Source organism: Vulpes vulpes, chromosome 3 (assembly GCF_048418805.1).
Source record: "Vulpes vulpes isolate BD-2025 chromosome 3, VulVul3, whole genome shotgun sequence".
NCBI classification, from domain to species: domain Eukaryota; kingdom Metazoa; phylum Chordata; class Mammalia; order Carnivora; family Canidae; genus Vulpes; species Vulpes vulpes.
This window is the reverse complement of record NC_132782.1, coordinates 111,659,341-111,676,093: the sequence shown is the minus strand read 5'-3', so window position 1 is coordinate 111,676,093 and position 16,753 is coordinate 111,659,341. Positions and strand designations below refer to the sequence as shown.

The following is a 16,753-nucleotide window of genomic DNA, read 5'->3' as shown; positions in this document are numbered from 1 at the left end:
GACCCTAAAGCGGCCTCTGAGGGCGAGAGTCCCCAAGGCCTGTCCTGTTGGCAGGCAGCAGATTCCATTGTTCTCTTGCAGGTGGGTGCCTCTGCCAGCCCGGGCAGAAGTAACCTGTCCACTCAGGAAGTCAGGTTTTGGGGTCTCTTAAGCCACCTGGGATCATGTAGGCTCTGCCATTTTTTGCAAATGCTGATAGTGTCAGGAGATTTCTGGTCTTGTTAGGAATGGCTCCTCCAGGGGCACCTAGGTGTCTCTGTGGGTGAAGTGTCCACCTTCGGCTCAGGCCATGATCCTGCCGTCCTGGATCCAGCCTGCATTCGGGCTCCCTGCTCAGCCAGAAGCTGGTTTGCCCTCCATCTGCGAGTCCCCCTGCTTGTGCACTCGCTGTGTCAAATAAAATATTAAAAAAAAAAAAAAAAAAAAGAATGGCTCTTCTTAACAAAGCATCATAAGCATGGATTAGTATGAGCCCGCTGCTTTGGTGGCCCTGAAAGAGGTACTGTTACACTGGGACAGCATCAGGGTGTCCTGGAAGGGAAGTGGATTCTGGAACCAAACAAGGCTATGTATGAGTCGTGACTCTGCTGCTTAATGACTAATGTTGGTTAAGCTACTGCAGCCCTGAGCCTTGTTTCATTTGTAGAAGCCGAGGTAGGAGCGTGGAACAATCCCACAATCCCAGGACCAGTGAGGGGATTAATAGGCACACAGTGCTCAGCATGGGCCTAGCACTCATTGTACCATTTCTAGTACTCACCTCTTTGCCTCCATCTGGACCACTCTAGGGAACCCAAGCCCCATTTGGCTGATGAAGAAACAGGCTAGAATCCAATCCCCCTTATCCTCTTGCCAGTGTTCAGAGCCAGTGGAGAATGGGCACTCACTCCGTAGGCCATGAGGGTGTTTCTGGCCAGTGAGAGAGGGCACTGTCCTGGCAGGGCCCACTAGGGGATTTTCTGGTTCAGGGAAACAGGAAGTCCCTTGCCCCTTCCCCCTGCCTTGATCCAGCAACACTCGGTTACCTGCCCAGGCTTGTCCAGCTCTCAAGCCGGCAGGTTGGCTGGGGTGGGGCAGACGAGGCTGGCAGGAGCAAAGGTTATTCCTCTGGCCCCCATGGCACCCCTAGCCTGATTGTTTTCCCAGGGGCAGCAGGGAAGAAAAAAACAATCTTGTTTTTAGCCAGGATCAGCCTGGCTAGAGAGTGGACTTTGGATTTCTTAGCAAGCTCAGATAGGGCCTGACAGCTGGGACCAGGAGATGGGGGCAGGGGACAAAAAGGTATTTCTAGCAGTGCTCACATCTTACCTGAAGTTCAGGAAAGTTGGGGGCCATATCACAGTGTCCCCAGGATGCCCTGGCTCTTCCTTCCCACCTCCATTCTTTTTCCTTTTTTTTTCTTTTTTTTTTTTTTAAGATTTTAAGTTATATTCACACCCAGCCTGGGGCTCAAACCCACAATTCTGTGATCAAGAGTTGCATGCTCTGCTGACAGTCAACCGGGCACCCTTCCACCTCCATTCTTTCAAATACTCCATAGATCATTGGGTGTCTGATTCTGGGAGCACAAGAATAACTAGGCAAGGATCCTAGCCGTTCTGGAGCTTCAGGAAGAAGTCTGGACCCAAAGGACTCACCCCAGATACCCACGAACTGGGCCTAGTGTCTACTAGGCCAATGCTGGCTGAGAGGACTTGAAATCTGGCCACTATGTCACTCCTGATCTCTGTTCTTATACTCACCCCCCCCCCCCCCCATTTGGTTTTAACTACACTGGCCTTTGAGCCCCTGGATCTTCCTGAGCTCCTTGCAGCCTTAGGGCCTGGGCACATAGTGTTTCCCCTGCTTGGAACCTCCACTGGCTTAGCCCCTCAGAGTTTGCTTGCCCCCTGGTTTGCTCTTATTTCTATTTCAAATCCTGTCTTAGGACAGCCCTGGTGGCTCAGCGGTTTAGCACCACCTTCGGCCCGGGGTGTGATCCTGGAGACCAGGGATTGATTCCCATATCAGGCTCCCTGCATGGAGCCTGCTTCTCCCTCTGCCTGTGTCTCTGCCTCTCTCTCTCTCTTTCTGTGTCTCTCATGAATAAATAAATAAAATCTTAAAGAAAAAAAAACAAAACCCTGGCTTAAATGTCACCTCTTCGGAAGAAGTCACCTTTTCCCTGACACCCCCCTATCAATAGTTAAGTTTCTCCTATTACTTCACTGCACCTCTGTTGTCCTATAGTAGCGACTACATTTGGTATTTATGCACCTGTTACCATTTTTAGTGTCCTTCCTCACTAGCATGATCCACATCTAAGGTTCTTCCATTTGATCCCAGTTGCCTGGCTAGCAGCCTGGCTCATTGCCTGTTACATAGTAGCTGCATGATAAATATTTGTTGAATAAATAAATGAATCAGCACAAATGTTGACAGTAGAACTAATAACAAATCAGAAAGGGCCTGTCTCCCAGCGGGACTTGGACAAGCACAGAAGAACAAGTCCAAAGCTCTGTTAAGAGGAATGTTTAATCAAACATCCAGCCCATGGAAACAACTGCCCTGCCCCAGGATCTATAGGAAGGACATGCTCCTAGGGTTGTTTTTCAATGAGAACATCAGAGTCTCTACTACTCTCCTTGCCTCCCCCCAAGCAGGGAGGTCAGTAAATTGAATTCAGTGTTGGTATATGTATGTGTGTATACATGCAAGTGTTATGTGTGTATACACGCAAGTGTTATATGATTTAACAGAAAGATAAGAAGGATCATGCAGGGTGGGGGGAGTATTTAGGCCCCTCTGGTGGCAAGAGACATGAAATCTAGCTCATGGGAATGTTTCTGCTTCTGGGGTGGGAAGGGAGTATAACAGTAAAAGGAATGGCTTGGTACAAGTTTCAGCTTTATTACCATTTATCTACTATGCAGTCTACGTAGGGTACTTCACTTCTCACAGCTTCACTTTCCTTTTCTGTGAATTGGGAATGAAAATAAAAGCTACATCAGAAAATTAAATGTGGGATCCCCGAGTGGCTCAGCGGTTTAGCGCCACCTTCGGCCCAGGGTGTGATCCTGGAGACCCGGAATCGAGTCCCACGTCCGGTTCCCTGTGTGGAGCCCACTTCTCCCTCTGCCTGTGTCTCTGCCTCTCTCTCTCTCTCTGTCTCTCATGAATAAATAAAATCTTAAAAAAAAGAAAATTAAATGAGACTATGTATAAAGCCCTCAACATGATGTCCTGCACATAGTAGGTGCTCAGCAAATGGGGAATCTTGGTTGTGAAGCAGAGATTTAATCGGGCTCCTCCAAGACCTGGACTCTACTCATCATCACATAAATCTTTCACCTCTTTTATTAATTTTGGCTTCCCAGGTTCCCTGACAACAGAAGGTTGTATTCTGGACTGTGGCCCCCAGAGTGGCACAGGACTCATTTTAATGTGGAATGTGGTTCATTTACCACTTGAGACCCTTGGCCAGGTGCTGCCCTCTCTGACTGCTTTTTTGATACAGCAAGCTTGCCTTGGGAAGCCACTATCTTCTCAGAACCGCAGTGTCTCAACTGAAGACCGGGTGAAAACAATCTCCACTTGGCCTGCTCAGAATTTTATGAGCCAAAAGCCAGGAAAGTACATTGCAACCTCCAAGCCTATAATCTTGACCAATGTTTATTTTTTATTTATTTATTTTTAAAGATTTATTTATTTATTCATGATAGACATAGAGAGAAGCAGGCTCCATGCCGGGAGCCTGACGCTGGACTCGATCCTGGCATTCCAGGATCACACCCTGGGCCAAAGGCAGGCGCCAAACCGCTGAGCCACCCAGGGATCCCCCTGACCAATTTTTAAAACTTGCCTTCAGCACCTCAGGTGCAGCTGTCCCTTCTTTGTGTCTCGGTTTCTCTATATGCAAAATGGGGAGAGGTCGGTGGGGCTGTAAATTTATGTTTGTGTGTGTGTGTTTTTGTATTTTTTTTTTAAATTTAAAGGATTTATTTATTCACGAGAGACACACACAGAGAGGCAGAGACACAGGCAGAGGGAGAAGCAGGCTCCATGCAGGGAGCCCCATGCGGAACTCGATCCCATGACCCTGGGGTCGCGACCTGAGCCAAAGACAGAGGCTCAACCACTGAGCCACGCAGGTGTCCCTTTAAACTTATGTCTCTAATTTAAATTAATAATTTAATTTAAAGCCCCGAGTTCTGGAAAAGTCTAAAAGAAGCGCCTAGCTCCTGTAAACCCCAACTCCAGGTCCGCTTGGGTTCCACCCCAGCAATTACCAGGTGGCAGGTAAAGGTGTGCCCTCTCCTGGCTGGGGCAGGAGATAACCTCTGAGAAGCGGGGGGGAACCGCGGTGGCTCAGGGAGATATTTCATAGAGACGGTAAACGAAAGGCGCTGGGTTCCTCTAAGAGCCTACACATGAACAGATGATTAGGAAGCTAAGGAATCACGATTATTAGTGCCGTGCTTGGAACGCAGAGGGAAAGCCAGTTTGCGGCGCGGGGGACGGCTCCTCCCCTCGTGATTCAGGTCCACTTGGTTTGTCCCGGAGCGCTGGTCAGCAACTTCCCAGGGCCGCGGCACAGGGCGTTCTGGGACATGTAGTTCCCAGGCGGGCTTCTGCGCCGCAGCCCGCCGCCCTCCGCGGCGAGGGGACTCCATTTCCCGAAGTGCCCCGTGCCCGGGGTGGGTGGCGGAGGGCCGCCGTGGCGTCGGGCCCCCGGCCGAGCTGGGGGTTGGGGCTCCGAGGCCGAGGCGCCCGCGGCCGTGGGCGAGCGTCCGTGTGGCCTGGTCCGGGCCATGTCCGCGTGAGGACGCCACCGCCCCCCGCGTCCCGGCCCCGGCCCGGCCCGGCCCGCCGCGCACCATGGGCTCCATCCTCAGCCGCCGCATCGCGGGCGTGGAGGACATCGATATCCAGGCCAACTCGGCCTATCGCTATCCCCCGAAGTCCGGTGAGCGGCCGGCGCGGCCCCGGGGCGGCGGGGTGGCGGGGCGAGGTCGGGGCGCGGGGGCAGGGCGCGCCCGCGGGGGGCGGGGGGCCTTTGCTGGGCCCGGGGCTCCCCGCGACCCCCGCCCGCTCTGTGGGTGGGCCCCGGGCTGTCGGCCCCGTCCCGCTGAGGTGACCTTGGGGCAGTCACTTCGCTCCTGCGCGCCGGCTCCCTCGGCCGCACCCGGAGAGACTCAGCAGGAAGCCCCCCCCGGGGGGGGGGGGCGAGGAGTTAGCCCGGTGCCCGGCGCTTCGCCTGCGCTTACAAAGTGGGCATTGTCAAAGGGGTTGACATCGCCCCGTCGCCAGTTGGGGTTTTCTTTGGTGGCTCAGTGTGAAGCCCCGCCGCGCCATCTGGACACAGGCTTAGCTTTCTTGTGACCTCCTGGTGCATGTGAATGCTGGGTGGGTAGGGGGGGCGGTGAGGGGAGAGGCGCTGGGCCCAAGGAGACCGTATCCGTGGGGGGAGAGGCTGGGAGCCCTTGCTGGAGAACAGGAGACCCACCTGGTTCTCCGGTCTTGTATTTTGTGGCAGGGGGGAACCCTGAGACAGCAGCAAGGGAGTGACTTTCCCAAGGTCTCAGAGCTGGCTGGAGGCGCATCTGGGAGCAGGAATCCGACTCCCGCCGCTGCTCCTCCTGTGCTTGTTCGGCTTGTTCGCTGCTCAGCTTGGGCGCCTCTAAAGAGTGTGGCCTGACCCAGAACTTTAGCTTGAGTTTCTCTCTCTCCATCTCACGGGGTCACTGCCATGGAAAGAAAAGAAGAAAAAGGACAGGGAGTCTGGACATCAGGGGGACTCTCAGATTGGGTCTCCTGATCCTGGCTTTTGAAGAATTTGGTCTGATAGGGAGGCCTTGGGACACCCATCAGGGGAAGTCCAGGACCGCCCACTCCCATTAGTGGGGAAGCTTGTTTTTTTCTTTTTTATAGATTTTATTTATTTATTCATGAGAGAGAGGCAGGCAGAGACATAGGCAGAGGGAGAAACAGGCTCCGTGCAGGGAGCCCGATGTGGGACTCGATCTGGGGACCATGGGATCATGCCCTGAGCTGAAGGCAGATGTTCAACCGCTGAGCCACCCAAGTGTCCGGTGGGAAAGCTTGTTAAACATGCGTTCCCCGGGCCCTGCCACAGACCTACTGGTGCCTGGGAACCTGCATTTAAACCCATTTCTCCAGCAAGTCTGATAGCCACTCAAATTTGAGAACTGCTCTGTCCTGATCTTGGAAGCCCAATAAGGGGAATATCTGGGAGGATAGAGGGGTGGAGACTAGCCGGGCTTTTGGAACTGTCAGAAGACAATGCAGTCAGAAGGCACTGTCGCCCCACCGGTGTCCCAGGCATAAGTGCAGGGCAGCCCAGCCTGGCGTGGGGATCCCCTGGAGGCCAGTGGGCTGACATCCCCACATCTGGTTGAAGCGGTTGCTCGAATTCATCCTCTTCCATCTCTGATGTTCTCCCGCTTTGTCTTTGGCTGAGTGACTCTAGGCAGGTTGCTTTGCCCCCTGGGCCAGTTTCCTCATCTGTACAATGGGTCGATCCTTATGCAGTACTCAGAACAGTACGTGGGACGGAAAGTCCTCATAAAATAGTAATTGGTATCACGATGGTTAAAAAGGAAATTAGGTGGCCAGTTCAGACATAATAGCTAGCAGTGACACGGCCGAGATAACAAAGTTTAATGTGGCATCTCCTATATAACCCGGGACTAGGGCAAACTTGATGTCCCTTCACTTGGGCATTTGGACGAAACCACAACTGCAAGGCCATTATGACACTGCTTTCAGATCCTTGTGTGGTAGACCTTGCTGATCATTCAGGACACTCTTTGTCATCAAGCCCGGACTTGGTTTCAGAATCCATTAATAAACACCCCAGTCAGCTACAACTAATCGATTGAGACTGACACCCAAGGTGAATGTCATGGGCTACCTTAGAGCACCATGACAGGGCTCTCCTGGACCCTTCCAGTCCAATAGGTGTCCTCTTGGCTTCCTTGTGCTTCAGGCCACCTTGTTCAGGGAGGGGGGGAGGGTCAGTCCAGGCAGAAATGACCTTAGCAGTACTTTCCTGTGGGTACCCAAGAGTGGACTGGGAACCCCAGGGGAGTTTCAGATGATTTTTAGGGGATGGCCCATGGACCATTCAAGCACTTTATGAGAAAGTTATCTTTTCAGATCTCTGTTAATGTTGATGATATCAAGAAAAAAAAAATGGATGCTGACTTTTTTAACAAATTTATTACACTGTCCTTTCCAGCTTTGTCTAGACATAATTGACATGTAACGTTGTATACATTTAAGGTGTACAGGCTAATGATTGGATATCTGTACACATGGGGAGATGATTACCACAATATGGCAATATGGTGAGTTAACACTCTCATCACCTCACTTTTCTTTTTTTCTTCTTCTTCTTCTTCTTCTTCTTTTTTTTTTTTTTTTTTTTGCTGGTGAGAACTTTTAAAATCTCCTGTCCAAATTTCTTTTGCTTGTGGAACTTTGAGCATGTACTGCCAACAACAGTACTTAGTTCAAATTTAATAGCTTTTGCTTTGTTTTTATTGTGTTTATTCGTTTTATTTTTTAAGCAGCTTTCTCGAGATAGAAATTGTGTGCCATACAACTCATCCATTGTAAACATATGATTTGTTGACTTTCAGTAAATTTGTAGAGCTGTGCAGCCATCCCCACAATCGGGTTTTAGACCTTTCCATCACCCTGCAAAATTTCCTTGTGCCAATTTGCAGTGAGTCAGTGCCCCACCCTCACCCCATTACTCTCATCAGCTTTCTGTCTTTAAAATGTGCCCAATCTGGATACTTCATGTAAAAGGAATCATATAACACATGGTCTCTTTTGTGTCTGGCTTCTTGCCGTTGGAACAACGTCTTGGAAGTTCATCCATGTTGTAACAGGTGTCTGTACCTTATTGTACAATAGAGTACATTTTATTTATTTACTGCTTAACATTTGAGTTATTTCCACTTTTTGGCTATAATGAGTAATGCTGTTATGAACATTCATGAACATTTGTGTGGCCCGTTTCAATTCTCTTTAGTATATATCCAGGAGGGGAATTGCTGGGTTATATGGTGACTCTATGTTTAACCTTTTTTTTTTTTTTTCTTTTAAGATTTTATTTATTCGTGAGAGAGACACAGCGAGACAGAGACATAGGCAGAGACAGATGCAGGCTTCCTGTGAGGAGCCTGATGCGGGACTCGATCCCAGGATCACTCCCTGAGCTGAAGGCAGATGCTCAACCGCTGAACTACCCAGGCGTCCCTATGTTTGGCCTTTTGACAAACTGCCGGACTGTTTCCATCATGGCTGCTTCAATTTTACATTCCCATCAGCAATGTGTGAGGATTCCAGTGCTCCACATCCTCGCCAACACTTATTATTGTCTACCTTTTTTAAAGAAATAGGCTCTACGCCCACAATGGGGATTGAATTCATGACCCTGAGATCAAGAGCTACGTACTCTACTGACAGAGCCAGCCAGGTGCCCCGTTGTCTGTTTTGTTATAGCTGTTCTCTCATGGGTGTGAAGTAGTATCTCATTGTGGTTTTGATTTTCATTTCCCTGATGATTTTTTTTTTAAGACTTTATTTATTTATTCATGAGAGATACAGAGAAAGAGAGAGAGAGACAGAGACACAGACACAGGGAGAAGCAGGCTCCATGCAGGGAGTCCGATGCAGGACTTGATCCTGGGACTCCAGGATCCCAGCCCAACCTGAAGGCAGACGTTTAACCGCTGAGCCACCCAGGCATCCTTCCTGATGATGTTGAACATGTTTTCACGTGCTTATTAGCCTTTTGTATACTGTGTGTGTGTGTGTGTGTGTATGTATGTATGTTTGCGCACACACGAGAGAGAGAGAGAGAGAGAGAGAGAAAGAGAGAGAGAGAAGGGGGGGAGAGAGAGAGAAGCATGAGCACAACTGCTAGACTTCTCTTTTTGTCTTTTGTTCATTTTTTAAAGATTAGATTGTCTTCTTACTGAGTTATAATAGTTCCTTATTCTGGGTGCAATGATACAGTTCCTTTATCATCTCTGTGACTTGCTAATATATTTTCCTAGTCTGTGGCTTGTCCTCATTTTTCTTAATGGTGGCTTTTGAGGATCAGAGGTTTTAAATTTTGGTGAGGTTCAGTTTATTCATTTTTTCAGTGCTTGATGTTTTTGGAGTTATAGCTAGGAGATTTTTGTCTAGGCCAAGGTCCCAGAATTTTTTTGTTTTTTCTTTTTTTTGTTTAAGATATTATTTCTTTATTTGAGAGAGAGCGAGTACATGCATGAGAGAGAGAGAGCAAGTGAAAGTGGGCACGTAAGCAAGGGGAGGGAGAGGGGGAGGGAGAAGCAGACTCTGCTGAGCCTGACGTGGGGCTCCATCCTGGGACCCTGAGATCATGATCTGAGCTGAAGGCAGATGCTTAACTGGCTGAGCCACCCAGGTGCCCCTCTATGTTTTTTTCCTTAGAAGTTTTATAGTTTCGGCTAATGTGTTTAGGTCTGTGATCCATTTTGTTCCAATTTTCATATATGTGCTGCTAAAGCAAGTGCTGTGAGCGTAATTGAGGTAATGTTTTCAGGTATAGTTTCAGGTAAAACTATGAGGTCTTTTTTTTCCTGTGGATATTTAGTTTTTTTTTTATTTTCAATAGCATTTGTTATTCTCGTTCCATCCAGCTGCTGCTGCTGCACCTTTATAAAAAAAAAAAAATCAGCTCACCGTAAATGTGAGGGTTGATTTCTGTACTCCGTTGCCCTGATCACACAGCTGGCCAGTTTTCAGCCGAGGGTCCTTCAGCCGAGGGTCCGAGCATGAGTGGGGCCACCATGGCTGAGCTCATAAAGAGAAGGTGTGGACATGCAGGGGGAGCCTGGAGTGCAGTAGGTGCCCGCACAGAGATCCTGGCCTTGGGCAGCTGCTCCACACTTAAACCTCCTACTGCTGTTACTACTGTTAATTGTGTGTCTCGGAGCGACGCTGGCTGCCCTGGTGTTTGAGGGGGGTCGTGCTGGGCCCAGGTCACCCAGGAGAAGTGTCAGAAGGAGAGGCAATCAGACATGTGACCTACCAGCCCAGGCAGGGAAGGGTGGGGCGGGGAAATATGCCCAGGCCTCAACCTTTTGTACGTGCATGTGTGCGTTTCAGAGTATGTTCCCCTCCTTTATCTTATCAGAGCCTTGCCATATCCTTGTGACACCAAAACTTTTGTCCTCTGGTAGAGGAACTGGAAATCAGACAGCCTTTTGTCACGCAGCAACTGAGCCTGGTGTACAGTAGCCTTTTAACAAATGCTTGTGCAGCAGGCCTTGGAGGAGACCGAGTGCATCTCCCGAGTGTATGGGCTGCTCAGACTGGGCTGCATCTTGTCCTTGGGGTGCCAGGTGGGGATCTGAGGACTCCTGGCTCTCCTGCCATGTGCAGGACTTCTGGTGTGTGCTTTTATGTCGCTGGCAGTCTAGGGGCATCTCGGGAACACTTGTGCTGGGGTTTACCCTTTGCAGAGTAGGGCCTCGCTCCCTGATTTCTTTGGCATCTGAGGGAAAGAGCCGAGGCTGGTGTTCCAGGTGAGAGAGAACATTCTCTATCACCGGGGGGATTCCAGGTCCCTGGGGCATCCCTGTCCCAAGGGTGTGAGCTGGTGCTGAGCCGGGGGGTTGGCAATAGGATGGGGGGGTGGGGAAAAGGGGCTCCTCCTGCACAAAGGCTGGGAGACCTGCACCCTCATCACAGCGTATGCCACTCAGCTTCCCGTGTCACCTGTGCTGTTCACATGCGAGAACTCGTTCTGTGCTTCTGCTCTTGTTAAGTTGGTCTAGGGTTTATTGTAATTGCTGCATAGGTAAGCTGTGTTTTCTGAGCTTCTATTGTTGCACGTCTTGTAAAAACAAAAGCAACAAGAAGCCTGTTAAGTGGGCTGCGCCGGGTGGGCATCCGAGTCTCCCACCCCAAAGTGGCAGCCCTAGGTCTCAGGGTGTAGGAGCCTGCCCCTGGGGCCGGGCTGGGGGCCACGGGTTGCTCAGGCCTGTGGCTCTCCCTGTGGAGCGCCTGTGACGGGGTCGGGAGCTGTGTGCTTGTTTCTGGAGTTGCAGCATCATTTACTCAGTTCCGGGAGAGTGTCAGGGCCCAGGGACCCTGGGGACTTTTCATGGTTTCTCTGGGGATCGTGGAGAAACCATAACTTTTTGTTGACGTGAAAGTAACCTGGCTGCCAGCCAGCTGGTGCCGCCCACCCCGGGCGCTGTCGGGCTTGCCCACCGCGGGCCTGGCGTGTCAGGGAAGGCAGCCTGGGCTAGTACGGGTCGGGCCGCAGGGCCCCAGGGCCTCGTGTCGCCCCCTGGGAGGTGGCTGCTGCCTTCCAGTCAGCCAGGGCCCAGGGGTCCAGGGTAAAGGGGGCGCAGGTGCTTGTGGGTGTGTGTGCAAGTGCGTGAGCATTGTCTTCCTCATGGCTGGGGTGACCTTTACTGTGTTTACGACCCACCCATCCGCAGACGTGGAAAGCTGAGGATTGCTTGAGCACAGGAGGTGGGCCGGGGAGAGTCCTGTGCCCCCTACCCCAGCTGGTAGAGGCGCGGTGGATCCCCAACCCTAAGGCCGGGGTCTGGCCCTGCTCTGTTGCCTTGAGCCAGGAGCTTGTTCTCTGGCCCCATTTCCCTGACTCACTGGGGTTAACCTCTGGTTCCTCAGGCCTCTTTCCAGTTCCGACTCCCGGAGTCCCTGAGAACTGGCGGGTGGGACCACGCCCTGCCCAACTTTTGTTTTTCAGCAGGCCCAGAAGTTTCCTGGAGGATGTCCTGTATTTCCTGGATGACCCTGGCGGGCAGAGACCACTGCTGCCTGCCTCTCCTCCCAAACTCATTGCTGCTGTACCAGACGTTTGCATGGGGCCGTGTTCCATTTGGCGTTTCCTGTGCGCGTTTCTGTGTGGTGTGTAGTCACCCAGCCTCACGGCTCTGTGCTGTTCCATAAGTGGCGTCCCATGAAAGGACAGATGGTGTCACAGGCACCCGCATTCAGCCTCAGTACATACCACGCACTTGTTGACTTCTGGCAACTGCCCCTGTGCTGCCCGGCTCCTCAGGAATGGGGAGGAACCGGGTGAGCCCCTGGCTGTACCTGGGAGCGTGGCCATCCCGCCTGGACAGGAGTGGGGGGCAGGAGAGAGGCCCATGCTCTCTGCCTTTTGCAGAAAAGTGCATGGGGTGGAAGTGTGTGCTAACACAAAATCAGTTCATTTGCTTAGTCCTGGAGCCAGGTGACGAGGCACAAGGATTGGGGAGTGGCTGTTGGGACATCTTCCTACCTCTGTGTCTGAAGGAAGTCCTGAGGCCGTTTCTGCCATCCTTTCCTCCTGTCTGATCCTGGACCCTCCTGCTTGGTCCTGGGTGCTGGGTGCCTGCAGGGTGGGCAGACCACCTTGCTGGCCCCCTCCAGGTGGCCCCAGTGGCCCCTGTTCTGATAACTGCAGCGTCTGCCATCCAGAGCTCCTGCCCCAGATGATACCCCAAATGACCACACTCCCTGGGTACCTCTGGGGGAAATCAGAAGACGGAATCGTGTTCGGTTCATGGTTCAAGAAATGTGTGTGTGTGTGTGTGTACACACATACACAGATCTTCCTCGACTTAGGACGGGACTGTGTGCCCATAAACCTATTTTAAGTTGAAAATATTGGGGGATACCTGGGTGGCTCAGCGGTTTAGTGCCTGCTTTTGGCCCAGGGCGTGATCCTGGAGTCCTGGGATCGAGTCCCGCATCGGGTTCCCTGCATGGAGCCTGCTTCTCCCTCTGCCTGTGTCTCTATCTACCTCTCTCTCTCTGTCTCTCGTGAATAAATAAATAAAATCTTAAAAAAAAAAAATCAGAAGTTGAAAATGCATTGAACACACACACCTAACCTACTAAACATTGTAACCTAGTTTCACCTACCTTAAATGTACTCAGAACACTTAGCCTACAGGTAGGCAGAATCATCTAACACAAAGCCTACTTTATAATAGTGTTCAATATCTCATGTAATTTATTGAATACTGTACTGAAAGTGAAAAACATAATGGTTGTTGTTTGGGTGCAGAATGGTGGTAGGAATTGTTTATCCTGGTGACTGCATTGCCGATTGGGCCCTGGGGCTCTGGTCACTGCCCAGCATCCTGAGAGGATCCTGCCACGGATCATTGGCCTGGGGAAAGATCCACATTCAAAATTTGAAGTATGGGGGATCCCTGGGTGGCGCAGCGGTTTGGCGCCTGCCTTTGGCCCAGGGCGCGATCCTGGAGACCCGGGATCGAATCCCACATCAGGCTCCCGGTGCACGGAGCCTGCTTCTCCCTCTGCCTGTGTCTCTGCGTCTCTCTCTCTCTCTCTCTGTGACTATCAGAAATAAATAAAAATTTAAAAAAAAAAAAAAGATTTAAAAAAAAACAAAAACAAAAACAAAATTTGAAGTATGGGTTCTAATGAATACATATTGCTTTTTTTTTTTCTTTAAAGATTTTATTTATTCATTCATGAGAGACGCAGAGAGAGAGAGAGAGAGGCAGAGACAGGCAGAGGGAGAAGCAGGCTCCATGCAGGGAGCCCGATGTGGTACTCGATCCCAGGACTCTAGGATCACGCCCCGGCCAAAAGCAGGCCCTAAACTGCTGAGCCACCCAGGGATCCCCAATGCATATTGTTTTTGTACCATCATTAGTCTAAAAGTTGTATGTTGAACCATTATAAGTCAGGGATTATATGTATATATATTTAAATCTTTTTTTTTTTAATTTTTATTTATTTATGATAGTCACAGAGAGAGAGAGAGAGAGAGAGAGAGAGAGAGAGGCAGAGACACAGGCAGAGGGAGAAGCAGGCTCCATGCACCGGGAGCCTGATGTGGGATTCGATCCCGGGTCTCCAGGATCACGCCCTGGGCCAAAGGTAGGCGCCAAACCGCTGCGCCACCCAGGGATCCCTGTATATATATTTAATATCTACGTGAAAGTAAAATAAAATTGAAGTGTAGCATGGATTGATTGATTTATGATTTTATTTATTTATTCATGAGAGACACACAGAGAGAGGCAGAGACACAGGCAAAGGGAGAAGCAGGCTCCATGCAGGGAGCCTGATGCGGGCTCCATCCCAGGACTCCAGGATCACGCCCTGGGCCAAAGACAGGCACCAAACCGCTGAGCCACCCAGGGATCCCCGAAGTGTAGCATGGATTTAGAAAATGTGCAAAGCATAAGCTTGATGGATGATCACAAAGTGAATATATTGGAGGAATAGAACAGTAGCAGCCCCCCAAGCCCCTTGGTGTCTCTTCCTAATCTCTGCCTCCTTCCTCCCTGGGAGACCCCCTCCCACTCCACCAGAGGTGATTTTGCCTGTTTCTGAATTTGATATAAATAACTGGCTGCTGTTTGCTGCACATTTGGTGATGGGAGGCCCTGATGCTGTTCTTGGGGGCAGTAATCAGTCGATTTGGTCTCTGCTTTTATATCCAGTTTCTGTTGATGTCGTGTGTCTTCATCCTTTCACATCGAGGGGTGGCGGGCGAACTTCCAGTTTGGGCTCTTACGGAAAATGCTGCCATGGACCCTCCCGTGACTGCTCTGGTGCTCCTGAGTCAGATTTCTCTGGGTCTCTGTTTTTCCAAATTGTGATCATATACACATAACAATGACCATCCTAACCATTTTAAGCATGCGGTTCAGTGACATAAAGTACCTTCACCTCGTGCAGCCATCCACCGTCATTTCTATAGGATTCTTTCCCTCTTGCACAATTGGAACTTTGTGCCCTTTAAACACTGACTTCTCCCTGCCCCCCGCCCCCCCTGCTCCCAGCGCCTGGCAGCCACCACTCTCAGTTGTTAGTGGCTTTGGGCTCCCATAAGTACCTGTCTCTTTGGGTCCACGTTCGCACCTGGCAGTGGTGTTGGGGCCCTCGGGGGCATGTGTTCTGCTACAGCAGATTTTGCAGACAGTGTTTTGGAGCTGTGGAACCAATCCCCGGCCACTCCCATCCACAGAGCAGAGCTCTGATTGCCTGTTTGCTCTCACCAGCACCTGGGAATGTCAGGTGTGGATGTTTTGTTGTTGTTGTTTTCTTCTAACTTTAGCCATGGAAATCTCTTTGAGTTTTTATTTACTTTTCCCTGATGACCGGTGAGGTTGGGCACCTTTTCATATGTAAATTACCATTCATTTTTCTTCCTCTTTTTCTAAGCTGTCTGGAAATCATTTGCATATTTTTCATTCTGGATTGTCTCCTTTCTCACTGATTTGCAGGAGTTCTTTTCTAAGTGCTTTTTATTACATTATTAATTCTTTGGAAATTGGCTGTCGCTATGGCATTTATGCAGACTAGCTTAAGCAGGAGATAGGATGTACTGGAAGGCTGGTGCAGGGTGGGTCTCTGGAACCCAAGGGTGGGGAGCCAAGAAGTGGAAGCCGCCATCAGAACCCAAAAGCCCCTCGTCCCCTCTGGGCTCAGCATCATTCTGCTGTGACTTACCCAGAGCTGACTGCCACCTATCTGGGGCCCTCAAGCACCAAGTCCTTTGGTCTCTGGTCCAGATCCATTGGAGAGAGAATCCAGGTGTTTGTCCAGCCACGGTCAGGTGTCCACCTTGGCCAGCCAGCTGTGTCCACGGGATGGGAGCTGCATGGTCCACTAGCAGCTGGGGTCCATCCCTGTGGGTACTGGAGGCTGTTCCCAGGAAAGGGAAGGACCCCCTCGACCCCCCAGAAAGGTGGCTGCAGCCTCTTTGGAACTCAGTGAACCAGAATCTTTGCTTAAAGTTCTTCCCTCCATCGTGTTGGGGACTGAGGCTTTTTGTTTAATAGGGTCCCGCTGTGGTCAGACTTTCACGCTGGAGCAGGGTTGGGAATCAAATGGTTATCAGGTGTCTTTTCACCTGTGCAAGGCTCCTTTGTGTTATCCTTTTATCCCCAGGACATCCTGAGCTGTCAGTGTTCTTCTCTGAGGCGTCCATGCTGCAGATGAGACACTGAGGCCCACAGAGGTTAGGCTGCACTAGGTCACCTAGGCTGCGCCCGGAAGCACTGTGCTGTATACCTGCAGGACCTCGGCCCAGGGGGAGTCAGGGCGCAGGGTGATTAGAGGTAGGGGGACCCCCTTAGGGTCTGCTTTTTCTCTCTGACTTGGAACCTGCTCCCAGGCCAAGGCCTCCCACTTGGCTGGGAGTTTCACGAGCTTGAAGATTCTTCCCTGAGATCACTCTTTGGGGACTGTGATGTTCTCATCTCACATTGGTCAGGCCCAGCTGGGGCTTAGTGAGAAGCTGGATTTCAGGAAGCTGGTAACCGGGAACATCTGTCCTGTTAGAGAATGAGAAGAATTTTCATCCTGTGGCGTCAGTGAACTGTCCCCAGCCATTGCACACGTCTGCCCAGCACTCCCCTTTCCCTCCACTGGAGCGTGGGTGACTCGGGTGGCTGAGCGGGACGCACACCCAGTGTCCCAGGACCAGTGGTGTGTCCTAGCAGGGGTGGGGTTGGGATTGTGCAGGGTCTTTAGTCATGTCATGGTTTACCCAGCAGGGATGTTGGGATTTATAAAGTAAGAAATAAATGTTTGGTTTTCACCCGTTACTGTCACAGTGCTCCTATAAGCCTTGGAATTTCCTGGCGATGAGTGGTAGGAGTGAAATTGAGTCTTGGTGCTCAGAAGCCCCTTTCCGCCACACCTGAGTTTATGTTAATGAGATTCTGGAAAGCACCTACGGATGGGTCCTGGCTGCCTT

At 50.8% G+C, this 16,753-nt stretch overlaps 1 protein-coding gene across 4 annotated transcripts in view; it reads left to right on the top strand.

The window, feature by feature from the left end:
• Positions 1-4,626: 4,626 nt before the first annotated feature.
• The window catches only part of MGRN1 (mahogunin ring finger 1), a 59,687-nt gene continuing 47,560 nt past the window's right edge, over positions 4,627-16,753 (top strand). For 3 of the 4 annotated variants that reach the window (XM_072751398.1, XM_072751400.1, XM_072751399.1), the window contains exon 1: positions 4,628-4,945. In XM_072751398.1, coding sequence (XP_072607499.1) covers positions 4,858-4,945 — 88 coding nt within the window. In that variant the 5' untranslated portion in view covers positions 4,628-4,857. Of the gene's footprint in view, positions 4,946-16,753 lie in introns of all 4 variants that reach the window. The other variant, XM_072751401.1, reaches the window with a different exon arrangement.